Genomic DNA, 21565 nt, shown 5'->3' on the forward strand with positions numbered 1-21565 from the left:
CTTCCATTGCAAAAGAAATTAGCCGTGACCCTTTTTAGCTGAATAACACCATATTTCTGGGGCCCTTTGGGGCTACTGTCTGGGGCCCCGTACAGGATAAAATAGCTGGCATTGCTGTTTTCATGATAAGTACACCCAAAGGAACAATATCCACCAACTTTTGTCCGTGACCCCCTTCGGCTGAATAAATCCATTTTTTGGGGTCCCTTTTTGTGGTCCCTAGGCTTACGGTAGGCCTACAGGATGTGACTTGCCAGCAATTCATTTTATTGACCCTTGGCCACATCCTTACATGATGAGACCATCAAAAAGTGTGACCCTTTTCAGCTGAATAAATGCTCTGGGCCCCCGGTCTATATAGTGACAATATATATAGAGCCTATTTAGTTCTCATGATTTAATATGATGCACCTTCTCATTTTTGTTGTTGAAATTAAGTTAGGCCCGTTCCTTAGGCCTATTATTTTCCCCTTTCCTTTCAGTAAAGTTTGTTATTGTTCACATCATTCTCTATAATAATAGGCTACGTCATGAAAGTGGCGGATCTTTGGGGGATTAGGTTTTTTTCCTGTTTTTTTATATTTTATTTCGTTTCGTTTTGTTTTGTTTTATTTTGTTTTTGCTTTAGTATGGGCTTGTCAGCCGATGGGATATGGGGATCCGCCCCAAATAGTCACTATTATGTCAAATGTGGTATTACTATTGTGAGGTGTGACCTCGGAAACACCACTAGCTTTTTTTCCCGATTGCCAAGAAGCAGCCCCTTGATGCTTGCGTTTAAAAATCAAAATATGATTTATCTATTGTTTTTTTTTTTTATGGCGCTATCAGAACAAACACTGCACATTGAACTGTTGGCCCCTTGTGTGACGTGCACGTCCTAAGTGCATCAACGTAAGATTTCATTCATGATTTGAATGCGAGCCTTGCTGCTCGTCGCCAAATATTTCGCTCATTCTGCTGCATCTGCCCTCAGGTTTAGAAATGTACTACTAGTACATTGTGACAGTGAACGTATATACTTTAACCTGAAATTTAATCAATCGCTTTTCAGTGTTCCAAAACTTAAAAATTATTTTCAGCGTTTCAAACTACACTCAGTCTGCTGAGACTGAGGCATATCGAGTGCGTTGCTGTGAACGGCTCGATTGAAGGCTAGAGTTACCGAATGAGGCGCGCGTTTTCTTCATTTGGCGCCTTTTGAACTATACACCTCTATGACGTAGGGCGGTGTGGCCCCTCTTTGCATTCCTGAATGAAAGATCTGCAACACTAGTGTGCGTAGTACACGCGGCTTCGCTGCTGCACGCATGTGAAGCCCAATATTGATCACGTGTATGTGGACGCATATAAGATAATGCAGTGCGGGGTTCGATTGTAAACACACAGTATACAAACTGAACAAGCTGCGTGTGTGGCGCCGTGGAAACTCGTGTTGTTTTTTTCGTACAATGAATGGACTCTTGTCTTGGCAATGATAGATTATTTCAACTAATACACAGGATTTGCAATTAAAGTTACCCTTTCAATCTGAAGAAATTGATCGTCCATAAAGATGTCTGAAAAGGAAAGTAACCGGTAAGTCTGTCTGTTGATTTGTTTGGTTTATACTGCAGTACAAACCCTTTCCCGCTTATTATCGTACTACATGTAGGTCTAGGCCTATATTAAAATTATAGATTCGTAGTACCGGCGTGAGTACGATGCTAAGCAATGCTTCACATGGCCAGATGGGCATGTCTGTGTGGGAATCTTGTGTGGTGAGCTGGGCCTTACACGTGCCACACATAAAATATATGAGAGAAAAACATCTGTTGTTCAGTTGGGGTATAATTTATATGTGAAAACGTTAATACCCCTCGTCACCAAAATATGATATTCATGGCTTCGATCATCTGTAAACAATGTAAAAATCACCATACTTACCAGATGCTTAGGCCTTACGGCACCCCGGCCTCGCCACGTACAGGCACAACCCACATAATATTAATGTCTTTAAATGGCAAATTTGTTGCAATTGCCCAGCCCAGGCCCAGCCCAGGCCACCAGGCATCGGCAAAGCAGCACCATTATCGGGCATATTATTTTGATTAAGCCGTACAATGTTTCTTTAGTCTACTACCACTAACACTAGTATTAGATATCGTGGATATGATGGAGGTACTGGGGCCTATCTTGAAATGTGTGGCTGTGAGCTGGGGGTAGTACTTAGATCTATTTAACTAGATCTTAAAACAACAAGAAATGTGATGCTGCAGTGGGGCTTTCTTGCACAGAATATAACACTACAGATTACAGATAAATACAGGGCTGCCAACCTTGAGTGAGAGTTTGGCGTGAGACACTGCGACTCTGAGTGCGAGGGAGCGGGAGCGGAGCGACCTCCTGGCTAGCACCTGGCGGCCTGCTGTGCGGCCGTACATACTACATACACAGTCAGTGTATGTAAAGCACATCTCATAGTCTAGTCATAGCCATATATGTACTCTAATTTGCCAAAAGTACAAGCTACAATCACATGGTATTAGACACCAATTGTAATCCAATATCTCATCTTTGCGCGCAAACCGAAAGCGATTATTATTGGTTAAGCTTTACACCCGCGCGGGAAAATCTCGAAATTTTGGGCTTGGGCATATCGATATTCGGAATATCAGAGAATTTAGAGATATATTTATTTTTGTTGTTGTGTACTTTCCATTTTGGGGGTTTACAGAGCTACCAAGTCTCACGCATTCTGCATGAGACTCACGAAATTAGGGTCTGTCTCACGATCTCATGCATCGTACCCATTTTTCTCACGCATCGGGACGTAGCTCAAAGGATTGAAGTGATAGTTGCAATTGAAGGTATATTTCCCTTTCGTCTTTAAAATAAGTAAAAAATAGTCACTCAAGTATGCACCAGATCGCACCATTAAGAGCTAGAAATTGAAAAAGGTCCCTACCGCTGGAGGGGGGACTCCACCCTTTCCCCTCGCGCGCACATGCGCGCGAGCGCCGAGATGCCCAGTCATGAAAGTCTCACTCATAAAATTTTTTTGAACTTGGCATCTCTGGGTTTAGCATGATATTTCGTTTATCAGAGTGAGACAGTCAAAATTGGTTGAATTGCGTGAGTCTCACGCTCAGTGCATGAGAGTTGGCAGCCCTGAGATTAACACTTGTGAACATTGGTGAATGTGGCCCACCAAATGATGTGTGACCTGTGAGTAAATACACCGGCAGGGCCGATTTCTGCAGTATGTGCAGCATAGCATTTCACGTCCTTCTTTTCTTTGCTTTGCTTTGATCTTTCTTTTCTTTCCATTTATTTCATACAGACTTCCTACTGTCCCTCCACTAATTTTACCATTGATTGATACAACCCTACAGTACACTACCCTATTCCTCGCTTACGCATGGATGCACACGTGTTGCAGTGGGGGCCTTTTTCACAATGGGTTTTTTTTTATGTTTGATATTTTGAATTCAAGTAGATCTAAGGCCAAGTAAAAAAAGAAAGTAGTTTCTCGTCCGGGTTTTTTGAGCAAGGCGATGAGGGAGGTCCTTACTATTTGATATCTTACTATTTTTTCGAGGATTGTCAAAATGAAAGTAATATGTGTTTCTCGTCCGGTAATTCTGAGAAAGGTAACGAGAGAGGGCTTTACTATTTTCTATATCCAATTTATGAAATGAAATATCACTCTGGCAGCTGTGTTATGAGGGACCAGTTCCCAAGTGTATGTCTTGCCTGCACTCTGTGCATTTTCAAACAAATAAATATATGTACCATACTTGAAATGAAACTTCATGCTTGCAGAAATACACTTGCTTTTTCTTTCCACACAAATGTCAAGGGAAAATGACCATCTTAATACTGGTACAGTGTATTTAGTGTTGTAATGGCATTTCTGATACCAGTGTACTTGCAGTTCTGATGTATTGTGCTATTAATTGAAACAGGTATAAAACATGTCTTTCAACAAATGTACGACTGAAATAAATTCCATGATATTCAAAACACTGCTTTATTTATCATTGGTGTTTGTGACTTTTTGTGTCCACACAGCTGGTGTGTATCTGCATTTCTTCACAGTACAATTGTAGCACATTCAACTGGAAACTTGCTTGTACAATTGCAGATGGATGTCAAAATGATACTGATATGGCATTGTAGCATTAAACATTTAAAGATGTTCCTTCATGTTCTAAAAAGACATTTGATAATCACTCATCATTTAAATGATGAATGATTGCATACCACACTACAGATGATACGACTCACGGCCGTGTCCGTGAATTTACATCGTTAAAAAAAAAAAGTATCCCGCAGAAATACGAGACAAACCAGAATCCGTGGAAAAGTTATTTATTTTGTAGATACACCCATTTAATAATTCTACATTTGCTGGAAAAGCGCATTCATTTTCTCTTCAAAATAGAACAATACATCGCCGTCAGATGCAACGTTACAGAGCAGTGTACGATCCTCTACACATTCGAATGTGTTCATGCGTGCGTGCAGACAGCTGACAGACCAGGGGATGGGGACCCTGGCTCCTGTTTCATAAAGCTGTTCGTAAAGTTACGAACGACTTACGAGCGACTGGTGATCAGTTCTGTTGTGCTATACTTATCAGAATTTCCATAATTCAGCACAAGAACTGATCTCCAGTCGCTCGTAAGTTGTTCGTAACTTTACGAGCAGCTTTATGAAACACCCCCCAACTGGACAGCTAGCTACAGCTGTACAGACACGCACACTTTGCCAATACGGTGCGGCACGGCCAGCGCCACTGCACGGGCACCGTACCTTCCGACACTGCACACACATGCACATAGTCACAATGACATGAAAATGTATACAAACTCGATACAATCCTCGTGGCATTTGTACAGTACAATTCATCCGCTTAAGATAGGAGAAACGGGGAAAAATACGAACAATGCGCGAAATAATTATGCGTGGAATATCAGCGATTGTTCGCAATTATGTTGCCGCTATCACGTTCACGACGTACTGAGTGCGCTGTACATCACAACTCAGGCCGGCCTGCGCCGCCCGCCCATCCAACTGCAGTTCGACTGCTTTGTGGGTCATTCCTTCTTGCCGAGCTCGCAGTGTGATGCATGCGTTATTACATACGCACTACAGAAGCTACAGCTGTACTACAGCGAAGTAGAGGACGCAAGGCGTAATTAGAAATGAGACATCATCACGATTGGTAGGTGTTTCGGCGGCCGAAAAAATAGTAAATATCAAAAAAAGTCGATGCGGCAACTGAAAATCGATGCGGGCGGGGAGCGGGCTGGGACGAGAATTATGAATTTCTTGGTATTTTCAGCGCCATTTTGAAAATAGTAAATAGTAAAAAAATCGATGCGGCGGCCAAAATCGATGCGCGCGAGGACGAGAAACTGGTTTCTTTTTTTACTTGGCCTAATGTCCTAATGACATAATAATTTCCAAAATGTTTCTTCATTTTCTCTTTAATTTCATGGCATTTCATTCGATTGTTTCTTTGCATGCTGGAAGCTGTCAAATACTGTAAAAGTGGATATTTTCGCGCGACTAATTTTTCGCACTTGGCCGCGTGAGAAGAGTTTCGCATGTTTTTAATTCCGAGGAATGAAGACATCAACTTCTGGAACACATGGCACGCAAAAATATTTGCGTGCTTTAATTTTCGCACAAGCTTCTGGTTGCGCAAAATGTGCGAAAATTTCAACACCACGAAAATTTCCTCTTTTACAGTAATTGGTAAAAATTGGTAAACATTGATACAGTAGTAGGGCCTAGGTCACATCAAGGAATGTTTGCGTGTCACACACATGTATGCATACATACATGTCCACACACAGAAGATACATTATACGTACATGCACACACACAGCCCTGATATTGATGATACTAATTGCCCTGATACAGACTGTCAGTGCTGATGTCACTTGTTATGATGATATTGTGTGTGTGTGTGTGTGTGTGTGTGTGTAGACAACAACAGCAACACACACACAAACACATAAGGAAAGATCATTAATCTCTGAATTTCTTTTGTATGTCATGCTGTCCCAGAATCAACTTCATTTTTTTTTTTTTTTCGATACATGGCCATGGGAGTTACCCAAAGGATTCAGAGCAACACATCTAGACTAAAATTCAGGAATGTGGTTTAAATTTAGACTGATGGTTTGAATTAAATCCATGGAGTTAAATAAGCATGAACTAGACATTCCTTTGAGACTTATGAATATCAAGGTGCGATTGTTGTGGGACGTCTGTCGGCATACGTAATCTGCCGCTCACATTTTCACGGAATTAATTTGCATAACACACAGTCTAAATTTACACCACCTTCAGGCTTCATTAAATTTAGGACCGAGGATTTGTTAGTGCTTGGAATGTTGAATTGACTCTCTTGTATTTGGCAAAACCTTTTGCCAACAATGACCCCAATTATTAGGTGATCCGAGTATCCTCTCGGATCACCTATTGTATCTGTACGGATTCTTTCTTCTTCTTCTTCTTCTTTCTTTATTTCTCCCCAAAAGTTGTGCAGAGGTTAGCTCAGAAAGTACTATGCCTATCAAGTTCAAACTTATACCATGTATGTATCGTGTCCCAAAGACGGCAATCGAACTAAAATCAAAGTGATCAGTTGACCGTGACGTCACTATGACGTCATTATATGAAAACACATTCTCAATCATATCTCATTAATGGAATGAAGTTTTTCAATTAAATTTACGTCACATATATTTCAAGTTATGCGCATTCTACTCATATTCTCAAAATTCACATTTCTCTTGGTACGCGCGCGTACGCGCGCGTTGAAATATTTGTATGCTCAAATCGAGCTCAAATTTTTTTTGCACACGTTTCAGACCATTTGGAGCATTTTTTGAAAAATTGAAAAAATCGGACGGACGCGTACGCGCGCGCGCATATACGCACGCACAGCTCATATGCAATAGAAATTTTCAGTTTTTTCACACGGATCGGATGTCCACAATGTCAAGGAATATTTCTATCAAGTTTCAAGTCGATCCTACTCAATATGACGTCATACGGGCCCGTCAAATTCAAAATTCCGCGCGTGCGTCAATGGGGATACACTGTGCAACTATGCCAAAAAACCGCCAATTTTAAATCGGATTTTACTCGTCAGGATGAACGGTGACCCCCCATTTTCTTGACATATTCTGAAAGCTAATGAGTTGTACATGTCATTTCATGCGGTGGCAATGCTGGCAAAATGATTAAAAGATATCAAATTTCTTAAAAAAGTAAAAAAAGCGAATTTTCAAAATGACATCATCAAATTTCAAGTTCATTCGAGCGTATCTCACTAACCCTTTGCTAATTTTCACCCAGATTTCAGTATGTTGTAGCTTATGAAATGCTCTTTCATTAATGTGATAACAACATTTTGATTGGATGACAGCATCACCTCGTAAAAATGGATTGAAAGTAATCTTGTCAAATTTGACCAGTTTACGTGTTATCTCTATGGGAATGCAGTTTTTCTGGAAATGAAAATTGACATGACTATCCTTATCGAGCACTAGCTCCCTTACCCTTCGGTGAATTTCTCCCAGATTTTAATATGTTGTAGCTGAGATTTTCCGCTACCGTGAGTGTGCCCTTCGTTTTTTCATACGATGTCAGAATCACGTCAAAAAATTTGGTTGAAATTAAAGCTTATCTTTGATGTATTGAGATATTTCTTTCTTTCTGCAACTTTCTTTGCAATAACTCAGGAAAAATAGCCTCTATCACCCCGATATTTTGCACATGTTTAGTTCATGTCACGTGCATTATTTCATAAAATAACAACTACTTGATCGGACACCATCTTGGGTATGTAAATTAGGGTCAAAGGTCATAGATGTTTCATCCTGTGTCTTGGTGAATACATGTCCTATCTTTCCGATATTTTGCACACGCAAAGACCAAGTTACAAGGATCATTTCACAAAATAACCACTTTTTGCTCAGATGCCATTTTGTCTGTGCAAATTGGGGTCAAAGGTCATATGTACTTTTTTCTGTATCTTCGTTATGACGTGTTATCTCTATGGGAGGGAAATTTTTTTTAATGTGAAAATTGACATGGTTGTCTTTATCGAGCACTAGCTCTCTTACCCTTCGGTGACTTTCTCCCAGATTGTAATATGTTGTAGCTAAGACTTTGCGCTATCGCCAGTGTGCCTTCCTTTTTTCATACAATGTCGCGATCACGTTAAAAAACTTGGTTGAATTTAAAGCTTATCTTCTATGTATTGAGATATTGCTTTCATTCTGCAACTTTCTTTGCTATAACTTAAGAAAAACAGCCCCTATCACCCCCATATTTTGCACATGTTAAGTTCATGTCACGTACATTATTTCATAAAATAACAACTACTTGATCGGACACCATCTTGGGTATGTAATTTAGGGTCAAAGGTCAAAAGTGTTTCATCTTGTATCTTGGTGAATACCTGTCCTATCTTTCCCATATTTTTCACACGTATAGACGATGTCGCGAGAATCATTTCACAAAATAACCACTTTTTCCTCAGATGCCATTTTGGGAGTGTAAAGGTGGGTTAAAGGCCACATGTATTTGTTGCTGTATCATCGTTATCTAGTGTATACAGAATTAGTACCAAAGATGGCAGACATGACTCCCTTTTCTAAATGAGAATCCAAACATCACACGGCCAATGTCTCTAAACACAGATGAAACCTGTATGGTCATGCCTATTGCGATCAGGACTCGAATCATTGATAAAAAAAAAATCGGATCACCTTAATTTGTCAGTAATGACAAATTACAATCTCTAGTTTAGTTTTGTAGTTACAAGGTGTAGTGTTCGATGTCATTATGTAAGTTTCACTACCATTGTCTCAAGGAAACTGTGGTATCTCTGTATCAGTGAATGGGAGATAGGGGAATATAACCACCATGAAATGCATGATGCTTTTAGATTAGTTGTGTAATGCCTTTTATATCCAGCGGCACCTCTCAAATCTATTACTTTGTTCTGGATGTCCTCGTTGTGAAAAGGTCACTGAACAACTGCATGACTCAGTTTACTTTCTGTTATCTGTATGAACCGGTATTTGCCTGACAGTGATATTCAGCTTCTGGCACAATTGTGGTTATTGGTCTCCATCCTTTGAATTATTATCTGAAATGAAGTGTTTGCCTTCTCTATGAGCCAAACTGCATGGAACTATGAAACTACAAAATGACATCCTATTTTGAGGGCTATTTACAATAGCTCTAGTTTCAGCCCACAGAGCACATCTCTTGCTGGAAAGGTATAAATGTAAACGTATATAGCATGAGTTGATATGAATATATAACATTTGCTCCTTGAACAATTACTCCCAAGACTATCTGCATGCTGAGCTAAACATAGATTCCACTCTACAAACATAACCCTAACCCTTATCCTAATCCCCACATCAAACTAAACCTAAAAACATACTGTTTAGGCTGTTCTTTTTGCATACGGTGCAGATATTTTTGCAAATGAGGAGGTAACAGACATTTTTATGAGTTTTTTTTTTTCACGAATTGACAAGGCTATCCTCAGTGCACTATTACCCTAGCACAAGGCAAAATTTTTGCGTGTTGTTAAATTCATGGTCCAACAGTGATTCATGAAACAACAATGATTCATGAAACTTGCAAAAATTAAACCCTTGCAAAAATAACAGCTTTACAGTATCACAACCCTTAAGTCCTTGGAGAAAATAAGACTGGAGCAGTTGTTGCAGGAGCAACTGCTGTGTCATACAACTTGTACATCTGACCCAGAATTGCCCATGTACTCAGATATACAGTGTATTACGACTTTAGTTATTACCACTGTGTAGTGCAAGGTTCAATCCTTGCCATGGCAAACATACAGACATTGCCCGTGTAACAATTTCAGTTCATATGAGCTCTTTACATTCATGATTATTCTGCAAAACTTATTATGTTGGTACAAATTGACCAACAACATTTTCTTATTTTTTTGTACACTGTTTCCTATGTAATATTGTGGACAGCAACCAGTGATAACCAACATAATTTAAAGGCAGCACCACATAACAGTCACAGAAGGCATGCACATAATGGCAATTTGTAGCTTTTTAAAGGATTCCTTCTTCCAATTTAAATAGATTCACAGCTTTTGTTGCACTTTTTGTTTCCTTTTCTTCTGAGGGCCTGCATAAAGATAGTGGTCCCCCATGCATGCCACGGAGAGATCTGCATGTGACTTGTGATCAGGAAGTCGAGTCTTCTGGTTTAGTGATCTACAGGATTTCTGCAAATATGCGATATGAATGGACTCACAAAAATTAAACAAATACCCAGTAAACAAAAGCAAAGATTTCTTTTTTCTGCCATCAGATGTGTACATTGTTGTTACCCACGCCGATGAAAATCGGCAGGGGGTTATGTAAAGGGTTCCGTATGTTTGTTTGTTTGTTTGTTTGTTTGTTTGTTTGTTTGTTTGTTTGTTTGTGTACAAGATAACAAGAGAACGGGTAAACGGATTTGCACGAAATGTTCAGGGAATGTTTGGATAATGACAGGAAAGAATCGATTAGATTTTGGTGATAATCGGTTGACCCTTGCAAATTCTGTGTGACCTTGAAGTTTTGACCCCATGGTATAGTGACCATTCCGAAAATTTCCCGTTTCTCACTTTGCGATTTTCCGCTACCATACGAAGACATAAACTCCCCAACGATCCGACTTCGCTGCTCAAATGTTCGTAAGAATTCCGAAATTTACGTTTAGGCCTATTTGAGGGACTATGTCCTTCTAGATTTATGAAAGTTCGTTCTCCGTCATCACAAACTGGCCCGTATTTTGATGATTTTTCAAATTAACATTGATTGTTTTTTTCGTTGGAGGAGCATTTTGCTCGGTCGCAGTCACACTGCACGATATGCGTGCTCAATGTCAATGCGTGTGCAAGGCCGCTGAAAATGCATCGCGCTCTACACTGTTGGTGCAAAATTGCACCGGGGACGTTGCGGCGCTCGTTGGTGGCCGAATACTGGTGCAGTAGACATTTGCATTCAACCCTTGCATTGAATAATTCCCGTAGACACTAATCATAGGGGTAATTGCCTAGGGGGTACGTAAATTTTGTTTTTCTTTTTTGCTTTTGTGGATACCATCAAAGATCGTACACTCATACGACCTTTGATATTTGATGATTTTTCAAATTAACATTGATTGTTTTTTTCGTTGGAGGAGCATTTTGCTCGGTCGCAGTCACACTGCACGATATGCGTGCTCAATGTCAATGCGTGTGCAAGGCCGCTGAAAATGCATCGCGCTCTACACTGTTGGTGCAAAATTGCACCGGGGACGTTGCGGCGCTCGTTGGTGGCCGAATACTGGTGCAGTAGACATTTGCATTCAACCCTTGCATTGAATAATTCCCGTAGACACTAATCATAGGGGTAATTGCCTAGGGGGTACGTAAATTTTGTTTTTCTTTTTTGCTTTTGTGGATACCATCAAAGATCGTACACTCATACGACCTTTGATATCATCACACTCTCGGCTTGCTATAATCAAAATATCCCGCAAGAAAACGGCGTATTTCTCGATTTTTAGCGCTTTTTCCACGACCCGTCGCGTAGACAATACTCTTAAAACTGGACTTAATTCGCGCGCGCTTGGAAAAGTTCCGATTCTGCACTTTTGACGGTGGAATTTGGGATTTTCGATGGATTTTTGGAGGAGACTTAAGGACTTTCCTGTACGTGAATGAGTGTTAATACCGTATGTGTAATTATGTGATTTGCGTGTGATGTGACTGTAGAACCAAAGATCGTACACTTCAGTGTACGATCTTTGGTAGAACTCACTGGCTGGTGATAAAGCACACTGGCAATTAAGTGGCCGAATTCTGGTAGATGACCGAATGCACATCATGTTTACCCCGACTTTGTACTTAGGCGTGGGTCTGCCGCCTTCGACGGCCCCTCTCTAGTTATGGATGTAAAGCATAACAAGGAATATTGATGTGGGGAATCTGAAAACAATTACATGAACATGGAAGTTCATATATCTGTTAAGCATGCACCACACAGTTTTACCATCGAGCAGTGAGTCAAGGCCCAAGTTTTGCACAAAACTATTTGGGCACAAGGAGCCTGTACACTACACATGTACTATAAATGTGGGAAGGCTTTGACCTAGGTCCGTCCTTTCCTGACAGCGAGTGTATGATGATACTGTAAATGCCAAAACCATCAAGCATTTAATTTCTTTTTTCCACACTTCCATCATTTTCATGTGCCTCACATGTTTACCATTTTGCAAATGATAGTGTTTTCTTGAAGTATTTGCATCTCAAAAACAAAAAGAACAAATTCCATAGTTATTTTCATACTAGTTTAGTTGAGTGAGAAAGCGATGACAATTTAGACATTGCAAAATATTCAGCATTTGTAGTACTCAAGTCTTGCCATAGAAAAAGATGACAGTACCCGCACCGTATGAGAAATACATGTACAGCCCATTTACACTTACTCATTCCGATTATTGTAATGGGCATGAGCAGTCTTGAAATTCAAAGCGCTTCATTTGCAACCAAGTCATTTTGGTTTTGGCGATGGTGACTGAAATCAATTTTTATGTCTTCTCAAGTAATACACATGTACAGGGGTAGTAGATAAAGATGCATGGAAGGTGAACTTCTGATACTCGGGTGAGTGCTAGACCCTCTAGGTCTCTTGTTTTCTTTGTGGTTTTTGTGTGTGGACTGGTCTTTCCTTGTGGCAGTCATTTTACGATTAGCTAGCTTATTTTCACAGCTTCTTGGGAAGTGTATGGTCATGTCCTAGTTTTCATGAAAACAAATGCATACTGCATTCTGCCAGTATATGGATTTTGTGCATCAATGGTCATGCCTTTCATTGGAAATTTTCAACCCCTGGCTAAATTTGACTGGTGGAGAAAGCTTAGACACCATATGCAACAGAATTGGTGCATGTCTAGACACTTTGTTGGAGCACAAAGAAAAGATGGAAGTGTCTGCGAAGAAATCCGTCTGTCATCTTTTGCTCTATCAACGGAGAGTGAAACCATGGTATGTTCGTTGTGAGGCATTCCCTCTGCTCAATTTGTCTTCGTTATCATGGTGCAGTAGGTGTATGATGTCATGCCTCGTGTTGTGTGGCAATATTTATGTCTGTTTGGCAGCAACTCACTGTGTGTGGGAAGACCACAAAGCCAGCCAAAACTTGGCTTCGTCTGGTCTTCCCTTGATGTGTCATCTATCGTATCCCACCCCAACCCCTGCAATGACAAAACAAGTTCAATCCCACGGTGGCAAGAGCTACAGTCAGTCACTTTAAAAACACCCGAGGTAAGATCTGAGTTAAACATGGAGATCGCTCACTGTTATATGATTCCACTTCCAAGTTAATGACATTTGAACACCCTTCTCAAACTTCAACCACCAGGATTTGTTGTGATTTAAGTCATGGAACCCTGACAAGAGCACCAGCCCGAGAGTGTTGTGCACAATTATGTGTAGTTAGATAGACCCATGTGAACATAGAAGTGATAAGGCAATTATGACCAGAACATAAAATGTATGGATGAGTGTAGTCAAACATGTTGGCCAACCACTTGAGTAAAACAAAACAACAGCCTTTTGGAGATACGTAACCACTCTAAAATGTGCAGGCATCAATTTTGATTTATTGATAATGCATATTAGCAAGGAAATTTATTTTCCACATATACCTTTCATTAGAAGAGAAAGGTGACACATTAGAATTATGAGGGCATAAATGGAAGCCCCCAACATGAGCTAGCTCCATGTTTGCATGCATCATTGTAGCAGCGCAGGAAGTGCAGTGGCACTTGTCTCTCAACCAGACAGCACTTGTGAAGTCATCAGAGGTTTCTTCAATCATACGGCACAAACTGTAAGAGCTTTTCAGGACAGAATTTGCTGTCGAATCACCATTTTGCAACGACCAGGAATTACCTTTGTGCTTATAGGAAAGTAACTTGCTAACAGTACACTTTATTTCTGTCAGTGTATTTCGGTCTCATCAGCGATTCATCGGGAGCTAGTAGGAGAGACTGCTCAGATTGAAGAAATTTGGTGGAAACGTCCGGATGCATCTAGTGGCAAACTGCGCAGGTCTTTTAAAAGGGGCACAAGTCTTCATGCATAGGTTTTAGTCATGTAGGCGACCTACACGTAGTGTTCTATCAGTGTGCATCGTCAGTAGATTTTAGCATGGTCAGCAGTCCTGTGGAGAGATGCAGATGGAAATCACAGTAGTTTAATTTGCTTTGTTGGCTTCTATTGAGAACTTTATTAAACTAGTCTATTGAACTCATTACTTTGCACATATTTGTTGTGTAAATTCATGCATCAGCAAACTAATTATATGAGCACTAATGTTCTAGCTGGAAATATGCGTTTTGCTTCTAGTTTGTTTTTATGCCCCCCCCCCCCCCCCCCCCCAGTGCATCTTCAGTTCAGGTAATAAAATAGTAGAGGCATACTTTTTCTCCTCTCCAGCGCCTATTATTTAACCATGATCACATGATGTAAGCTGAATTAATAAACCTGAGTCAGTATTTGCACACATGGTTGTGAAATATTACAGTAAATATGCCCTCTGCTTTGTGAGTGGCACCTTTCATTGCACCAGAAGGCACTGCGAGCTGTTTGTAATAAGTCAACAAGGAATAAATACATCTTATTCAGTAGATTCACTGAACAGTAAAATCTGAGCCAAAACATGCAGAACTAGTCTTTTATGTGGGTGTGTGCTTGCCGAAGTGTGCATTTGTTAGTCTGTGACAGTCGGTTCAACAGTGACTGGTTTATATGGAACGGACCCGTATAGCACAATTACAACCTACTACGTGTGTTACACCTTGCAGTGCTTTCAGATAACGCAACTGTGGAATGCGATCATTTGTGGCTGGTCGAGGATTCCATGGCCAGTAACACTGTGAAGAGCACCGCGATGCATGCTCGCGATGGCGTGGTGGGACCCGCACCGTCCGGGGAAGCTGGAGAACCATCTTTGCCAGTGGCACATCAAGGCGACCCAGTTGTACCCGGTAGTGAGCCGTCGCTCCCCAGAAGGTATACAGTGTACAGCGGCTCCTCTGTGGTGTAACGTGCTAGCTAGCCCTGAATATTATTATGTGCATGCATCTGTCTTATATGGGTGTCCTCAGCTGGTTTACTACCTGTGGTGTGTGTACTATATATGGCTTCTTTGATTTTTGTGGACTTGTGCAAATTTTGCATGGAACCTTCAGTTTGGGTCAGGCTTGTATGATGTATACAGTGATTTATTGATATGTACTTCCTTGTGAGCTCGCCCCTCCCCCCCATCCTACGTGTGTAGTTCTTGGTTGACTGTTTTTTCCCCCCTCAGTATATTCATATCATATTATTTTACATTCTGCTTTATATTTCATATTGTATAGATATAAATTCTTTGTTTCTTTTATTCTGATGTTTTGTAGCATCCAATTCACATACAAATTTGCTAAAATAAAAGCCTTGCGAAATAGTTGGAGTATACAGTACTTTATTCTTATATCTTCTATATTTTACATCTTTCTTTTTTCTTATGTATTTAGGGCTTTTGGCTGTTTCTGACATCTGTATTTTATTCATGGTCATTTATTACTTATGAATGATGAATGAAAACAAATCTAAACCCATGAGTCAGAGTGTTTTCCAGGTGCAGAGTAGATGATAGACTTACAAAAGATGTCAGCTTAGGTTCAAACTAGTATAATGTAAAGATGCTGTCATGAATGCCATGATGTGGCTCAATGTGTTGCAATGGCTAGTATTTGTTAGGGTTCAAAATTCATCTTTCACTAATTTGAATTTGCTAGCAGTATATCCGAAAGCTCTACTAAGAATGTTGTCCTGCTGATGGCGATTTTCCAGGATAATGAGCTATATTTTGTAATATTTTGAGATAAAAAGTGTGAAATAATAAAAGTTGGTGCTTGGACTTTAATTCCTTAAAGGGGAAGGCTAGTAACTGATCAGTGGGAATCAGTGGAAATGCTGGGAGATGATTGTTCCAATCCTTATGGGATTCATTCAAGAGTTCATTGTATATCTATTGTTGTGTGAAAATGATTTGCTTCAGAATGGTCTCATATTCAAGTAATGTGCAGTTTAATGCTTCCAGGTTAGCGTCCCTGGTCAGTGACGGAGCATTAATCTGCACATTACTTGAATATGAGACCGTTCTGAAGCAAATCATTTTCACACAACAATAGATATACAATGAACTCTTGAATGAATCCCACAGGGATTGGAACAATCATCTCCCAGCATTTCCACTGATTCCCACTGATCAGTCACTAGCCTTCCCCTTTAAGCGCCCTCCCTGCTCACTAGTGGGTATGCTGAATGTTGCTAATGCCTGATGATTGAATCGTGTCCAAACGGTAGTATAAAATTGCATCCAAAACAAACTGCTCGCAATTACCTTTCATGCACAATGGATACCGCTGTAGCCCGATATATTGTAATCGATGTAATCAAATAGGAAAAATCACATAGTATCCATGATCTGGTACGTAGGCTCAGAGATTGTAGTGTAAGTAGGCCTACTTTTGGTGAAGCTTTTAGACAAATATATTGCATTTTCGTTGTTACCCAAAAGAAACCGTGCTATTAATACAGCATTATTGCACACATTTCTTATACACTTGTGTATATCATACCACAAAAATCATCCCTGATTGCTGGTATACTGGGCATTTATGGTTTCTTCTTCTTCTTCTTCTTCTTCTTCTTCTTCTTCTTCTTCTTTTTCTTTTTCATGATAAGTACAGTCTGTCATCAGGTTTTGCAGGAAGAACCTCAACTGAGTCCGCTGTACAGAGTTATGGCATTTATTTCCTCTTCCTTTTATCCCAGGACAAAATTTTCCCCATGATACAGTGTATCTTCATTTGAATAGCTGTGTACCTGCACTGCCTCATCATCGTTTAGGAGATGTACATGATCAAAAGGGCCTTCAATTACCCACACACACACACACACACACACACACACACACACACACAAGTCATGCCTAACTGTCCAGAGGTTGGAGGTCCAATTTTGGCAGTGAGCCAATGTTAGCTTGCATTTCTCAGGCTCTGTGCCCATTGGCATGCCAGAGTCAGTGATCCATTCACTTCTATCAAAAGCTATATGAAGCAGAGGGAAATGATCAGAATGTGGATTGAGTTCATTTCTTGTGACCTTTTTTCTTTGTGGTTCGGGTTGTTCAAAAAAGATACCAGTCTAAAAATCAAACAAACATTTCTCGATGTGATATGCAATTGAAATTTGCACAAATGCAAACAGGTCTGAATTTGCAAGACTATAAATGGTGGGTGTGTCAGGGGGGTTGCCTCCATTCAAACACTATAGAATCAGAGGCCTTCAAGTGTGCTGATCAATAGATTGTGAGTCTAGTTGAACTGTAGACAATGTGTTTAGTGTATAGTTGCATACCTCAACAAATATTCATGAGAAAGGCAGTGTGGGATGATGGTCTACTGTGTCAGGCTTCCGAAGTTCCAGAGATCACAGTATAGAATTCTTACTACAGTGCAGGCAACTCTTCTGTGCAACCATAAACTTTGTTGAGTTCATGATGCAGACACATTTTCAAAGGGCAATCTATGGGACCTTCGTTGTGCCATCCTTTGAAATTATGAATACCGAGATCAGATATTGTACTGCAGTATAGTTCATGGTTCAGATGTGGTAAATTGACCATCCCAGAGCTACCAAGTCTCACGCATTCTGCGTGAGACTCAAGCATTTAGGGGCCATCTCACGATCTCACGCATGGCACCCATTTTTCTCACGCATCGGGCGAAGTCTGCAACTTGGGCCTAAAATAATGAGCGTAGCTCAAAAGATTAAAATGATAGTCGCAATTGAAGGTATATTTTCCTTTTGTCTTTCAAAATAAGTAGAAAATAGTCACCTAAGTATGCACCTGGTCGCATCGTTAAGAGCTAAAAATTGAAAAAGCTCCCTACCGTGGAAGGCCACAGGGGGGAAAAACCCCTCCCACACCCTTGCTCGCGCGCACATTCGCTCGCCGAGATGCCGAGTCATGAAAATCTCACTCATAAATTTTTTTTGAACTTGGAATCCCTGCCATCCCCCCTCAAAGCAGTGCTACAACAAAACTGTATGTGATTGAATTAAATATGATAAAACTGATTAGTAGCAATAACATTGGCAGAAAGCAACAAGGATCTCATTTTTGTGAGTGGGGGAATGTACTACTATGATTATATCAGCAATCAAGTTTTTGTTTGTTTGTTTGTTTGTTTCTTTGTACAGTGCTAAACTTGGAGACACTCTTTGTTGGATGTTTCCCAGTAACTGTCAGTGCTTTCTTGCTTCACCTTGAGAAAATAATCCTTTGAAAAAGAAGACTATTTATGACAGAGCTACCAAGTCTCACGCATTCTGAGTGAGACTCAAGCATTTAGGGGCCGTCTCACGCTCTCACACATGGCACCCATTTTTCTCACGCATCGGGCGAAGTCTGCTATTTGGGCCTATAATAAGGAGCATAGCTCAAAGGATTAAAGTGACAGTTACAATTGAAGGTATATTTTCGTATTGTATTTCAAAATAAGTGAAAAATAGTCACTTAAGTATGCACCTGATCGCACCATTAAGAGCTAAAAGTTGAAAAAGCTCCCTACCGTGGGAGGCCACAGGGGGGAGGGACCCCTCCCACACCCTCGCTCGCGCGCACATTTGCTCGCCAAGATGCCGAGTCATGAAAATCTCACAAACAAACAATTTTTTAACTTGGCATCCCTGTCATGAAGATTTTCTTTTTAAAAAAGTGATTTGTAAAATCATTTGTAAACATGTGCAGTGAATAGCCTTATAGATGAGGTATACAGTATGTGTGACTTATCATTTCAGAACAACATGTAGGCCCTATCTGTACACCTCAGATTTAGGGTGAAAGGACAAGTTCACCTTCAGAGACATGTGGGTTGCGTGAATGCAGCAATATCAGTAGAACACATCAGTGAGAGTTTGAGGAAAATCAAACAATCTGTTCAAAAGTTATGAATTTTTAAAGTTTCTGCTCACTCAAGGCTGGATGAGAAGACTACTATAGCTTGTGATGTCACATGTGTACGACGATATAATGAAAGAATAAAGAAAATTCAACATATTTTCACTTTTCTCGCATAACAAAAGAACACTTGACTTCTCTCTTTCAGAAGGCAGGGGGAATAATATTACCCTTAACATACAGTCAGTAACGAGTCGAAGAAATGTGCACTTTATTCAAAAAGTGAAGTTTTGTGAAATTCTGTTTTTATTTTCTGTAAATCGTTGTACGCATGACATCATACACTGTACAATGTAGTACTGTAAAAGTTGAAATTTTCGCGGTGTTGAACTGTTCGCGCATTTCGCGCAACGAGAAGCAACCTGAAAATAAAAGCACGCGAATATTTTTGCATGCCATATGTTCCAGTACTTGATGTCTTGATTACGCGGAAATAAAAAACACGAGAAAGACTTCTTACACGGCCAAATGCAAAAAATTAGTCATGCGAAAATATCCACTTTTACAGTAGTCTTCTTGTCCAGCAGTGACTGCACAGATACTTTGAAAATTCTTAAGTTTTGAACGGATTGTCCGATTTTCCCCATACTTTCACTGATGTGTTCTACTAATTTTGTTGCATTCACTCAATACACATGAAAGTTGCCCTACAGTTCAGTCATGTCACTTTGGTGTATATTATATTGTTCAACATCATATACTAGTCTACAATATATCGGTGTGATTTTTATTGTAACTTGACAATGCATTGTATAAACACATTATCTCCCAAGTAACACATCAAAGTGGACACTGAGGGGGGGGGGGGGCATCAATGCTCAACACATTGACTTCAGTAGATTGGAATGATATGTAAAAGGCATTTCAAATAAAATCTCAGTAGCAAACATGCAGGGTACTGGTGGTCCGTGAGGGATTTGAGCATGTCGCTGTGACATGCTAGAATTCTTGTGCAACATCCTCAAAGAGCCAGCAACATGCTATGCAACATCCTTGAGAAAAGGGGACATGCTCAAAATAAAATATAATCAAACATGAAAAACCTGCAAAATCTGCAAAACATCAAACTACCATTGGTACTTCAAAAATTTGTGCACAAAACATGAGACAAAACATTGAACATATTAAGCAGCTCAACTGGAAATAAGTCAAAATATTGCATACGCTATAATTTCCACAATATTCTCACATTCAGAGCATGCAACATGCTCAAATATCAACTTTTCAAGTTGTTGACTGTCCTGAACAGGAATATTCAATTAAGAATAATTTGGAGAGTCGATGTAGTATGAACTTCACACCCTTACATATGTTTAGATTTACAGATCAGTCAATGATATGAATCATTGTTCAGTGATAACGTAGGGCATGTGTACACATACTGGTACATTGTTTAGGTTCATGTACAGAATTGTTTAGATTACAAGATTAGTGTGGACAAAATTTATCTTTTTATCAGTGATGACACATTACATACATAACATTTACTGTGAACTACATAAATCTGAGCCTGGGAGCATCGTTGTATTTTGGAGAAGGGATGAAATTTGTGGCATTTTAATCTGTGTTCCTCATTATGTGTCTAAAACTAAGCAGTCATGGCTATTTCTTTTAATACTTGACTTCATGCGCCATCAATTTTTTTTCTTCACATGATTCCCATGGACTTCGTAGTGTTGCGATGCTAGCACCTAGTGTAGGGATTGATAATTTTGATCGGTATCGCTTCGTAGATCTGACTGTCAGTGGTGGAGCTCGTTAAGGCAGTCATTTGGGAGCTACAATAGCACTAGCACTAGCACCAAACTTGACCCAATGTACCTATTCTATTTCTGTCAGTTTGCATGAAAAACCTGAATTCTGTCTGCATGTTTTGTTTTTGTTTTTGTTTTTATGCAGGGGGCGGGGGGGGGGGGTTGGAGGGGAAGGGAATTAATCCATGGGGATAGGGAGTTCTGAGCCTGAGGAATGGGTGTAATGAATCAGTGTTGTAAGCTAATTTGTAATGATTTTACACTTGGGTGAAAGTGAGCTCCATTTAAATCTACAAAGTAACAGCCAGAATCTAGACTTTGGAGTGCAGCTTAGCAGGAGGGTCACACAGAGAGCTTGCTGTTGTTTGTCAGAAGAGTGTACTGTTTGTTGTGTCATCCTTTAGATTGGCAATCTCCAGTGTAGATAAATCATAGCCTGCAAGACACACCTAACCAGCTTGATTATACTTTAAAGGACATTAATGTAGACAGTGTTAGATATCATTGCAAGAGTTATGAACTGTACCGTGGTATTCTTTCTTTATTGTATCCCTGTGTCCGCGGCAATTACCTTTCACAGTAGATGAGGTTCTCTGTGTTCAAAAGCTGTTAACTCCCCCGGCACTTCTGAGAAAATATATTAGTGTCTTTGTCTTCAGAGTTCGCAAAACAAACAAATGCAATAAGTGACTCAGT

The 21565-nt window shown here is 40.0% G+C and overlaps 1 protein-coding gene across 1 annotated transcript in view; it reads left to right on the plus strand.

Annotated features, from left to right (window-relative positions):
• The first annotated feature begins 1458 nt into the window (after positions 1-1458).
• LOC139736230 (purine nucleoside phosphorylase-like) overlaps positions 1459-21565 on the plus strand; it is a 37653-nt gene continuing 17546 nt past the window's right edge. The window contains exon 1 of the mRNA XM_071646963.1: positions 1459-1578. Within this exon, the coding sequence (XP_071503064.1) occupies positions 1556-1578 (23 nt within the window). The 5' untranslated portion in view covers positions 1459-1555. The remainder of the gene's footprint in view (positions 1579-21565) is intronic.

Source organism: Diadema antillarum, unplaced genomic scaffold (assembly GCF_040938485.1).
Source record: "Diadema antillarum isolate AM-2024a unplaced genomic scaffold, OU_Dant_1.0 seq00000633_RagTag, whole genome shotgun sequence".
Taxonomy (NCBI): domain Eukaryota; kingdom Metazoa; phylum Echinodermata; class Echinoidea; order Diadematoida; family Diadematidae; genus Diadema; species Diadema antillarum.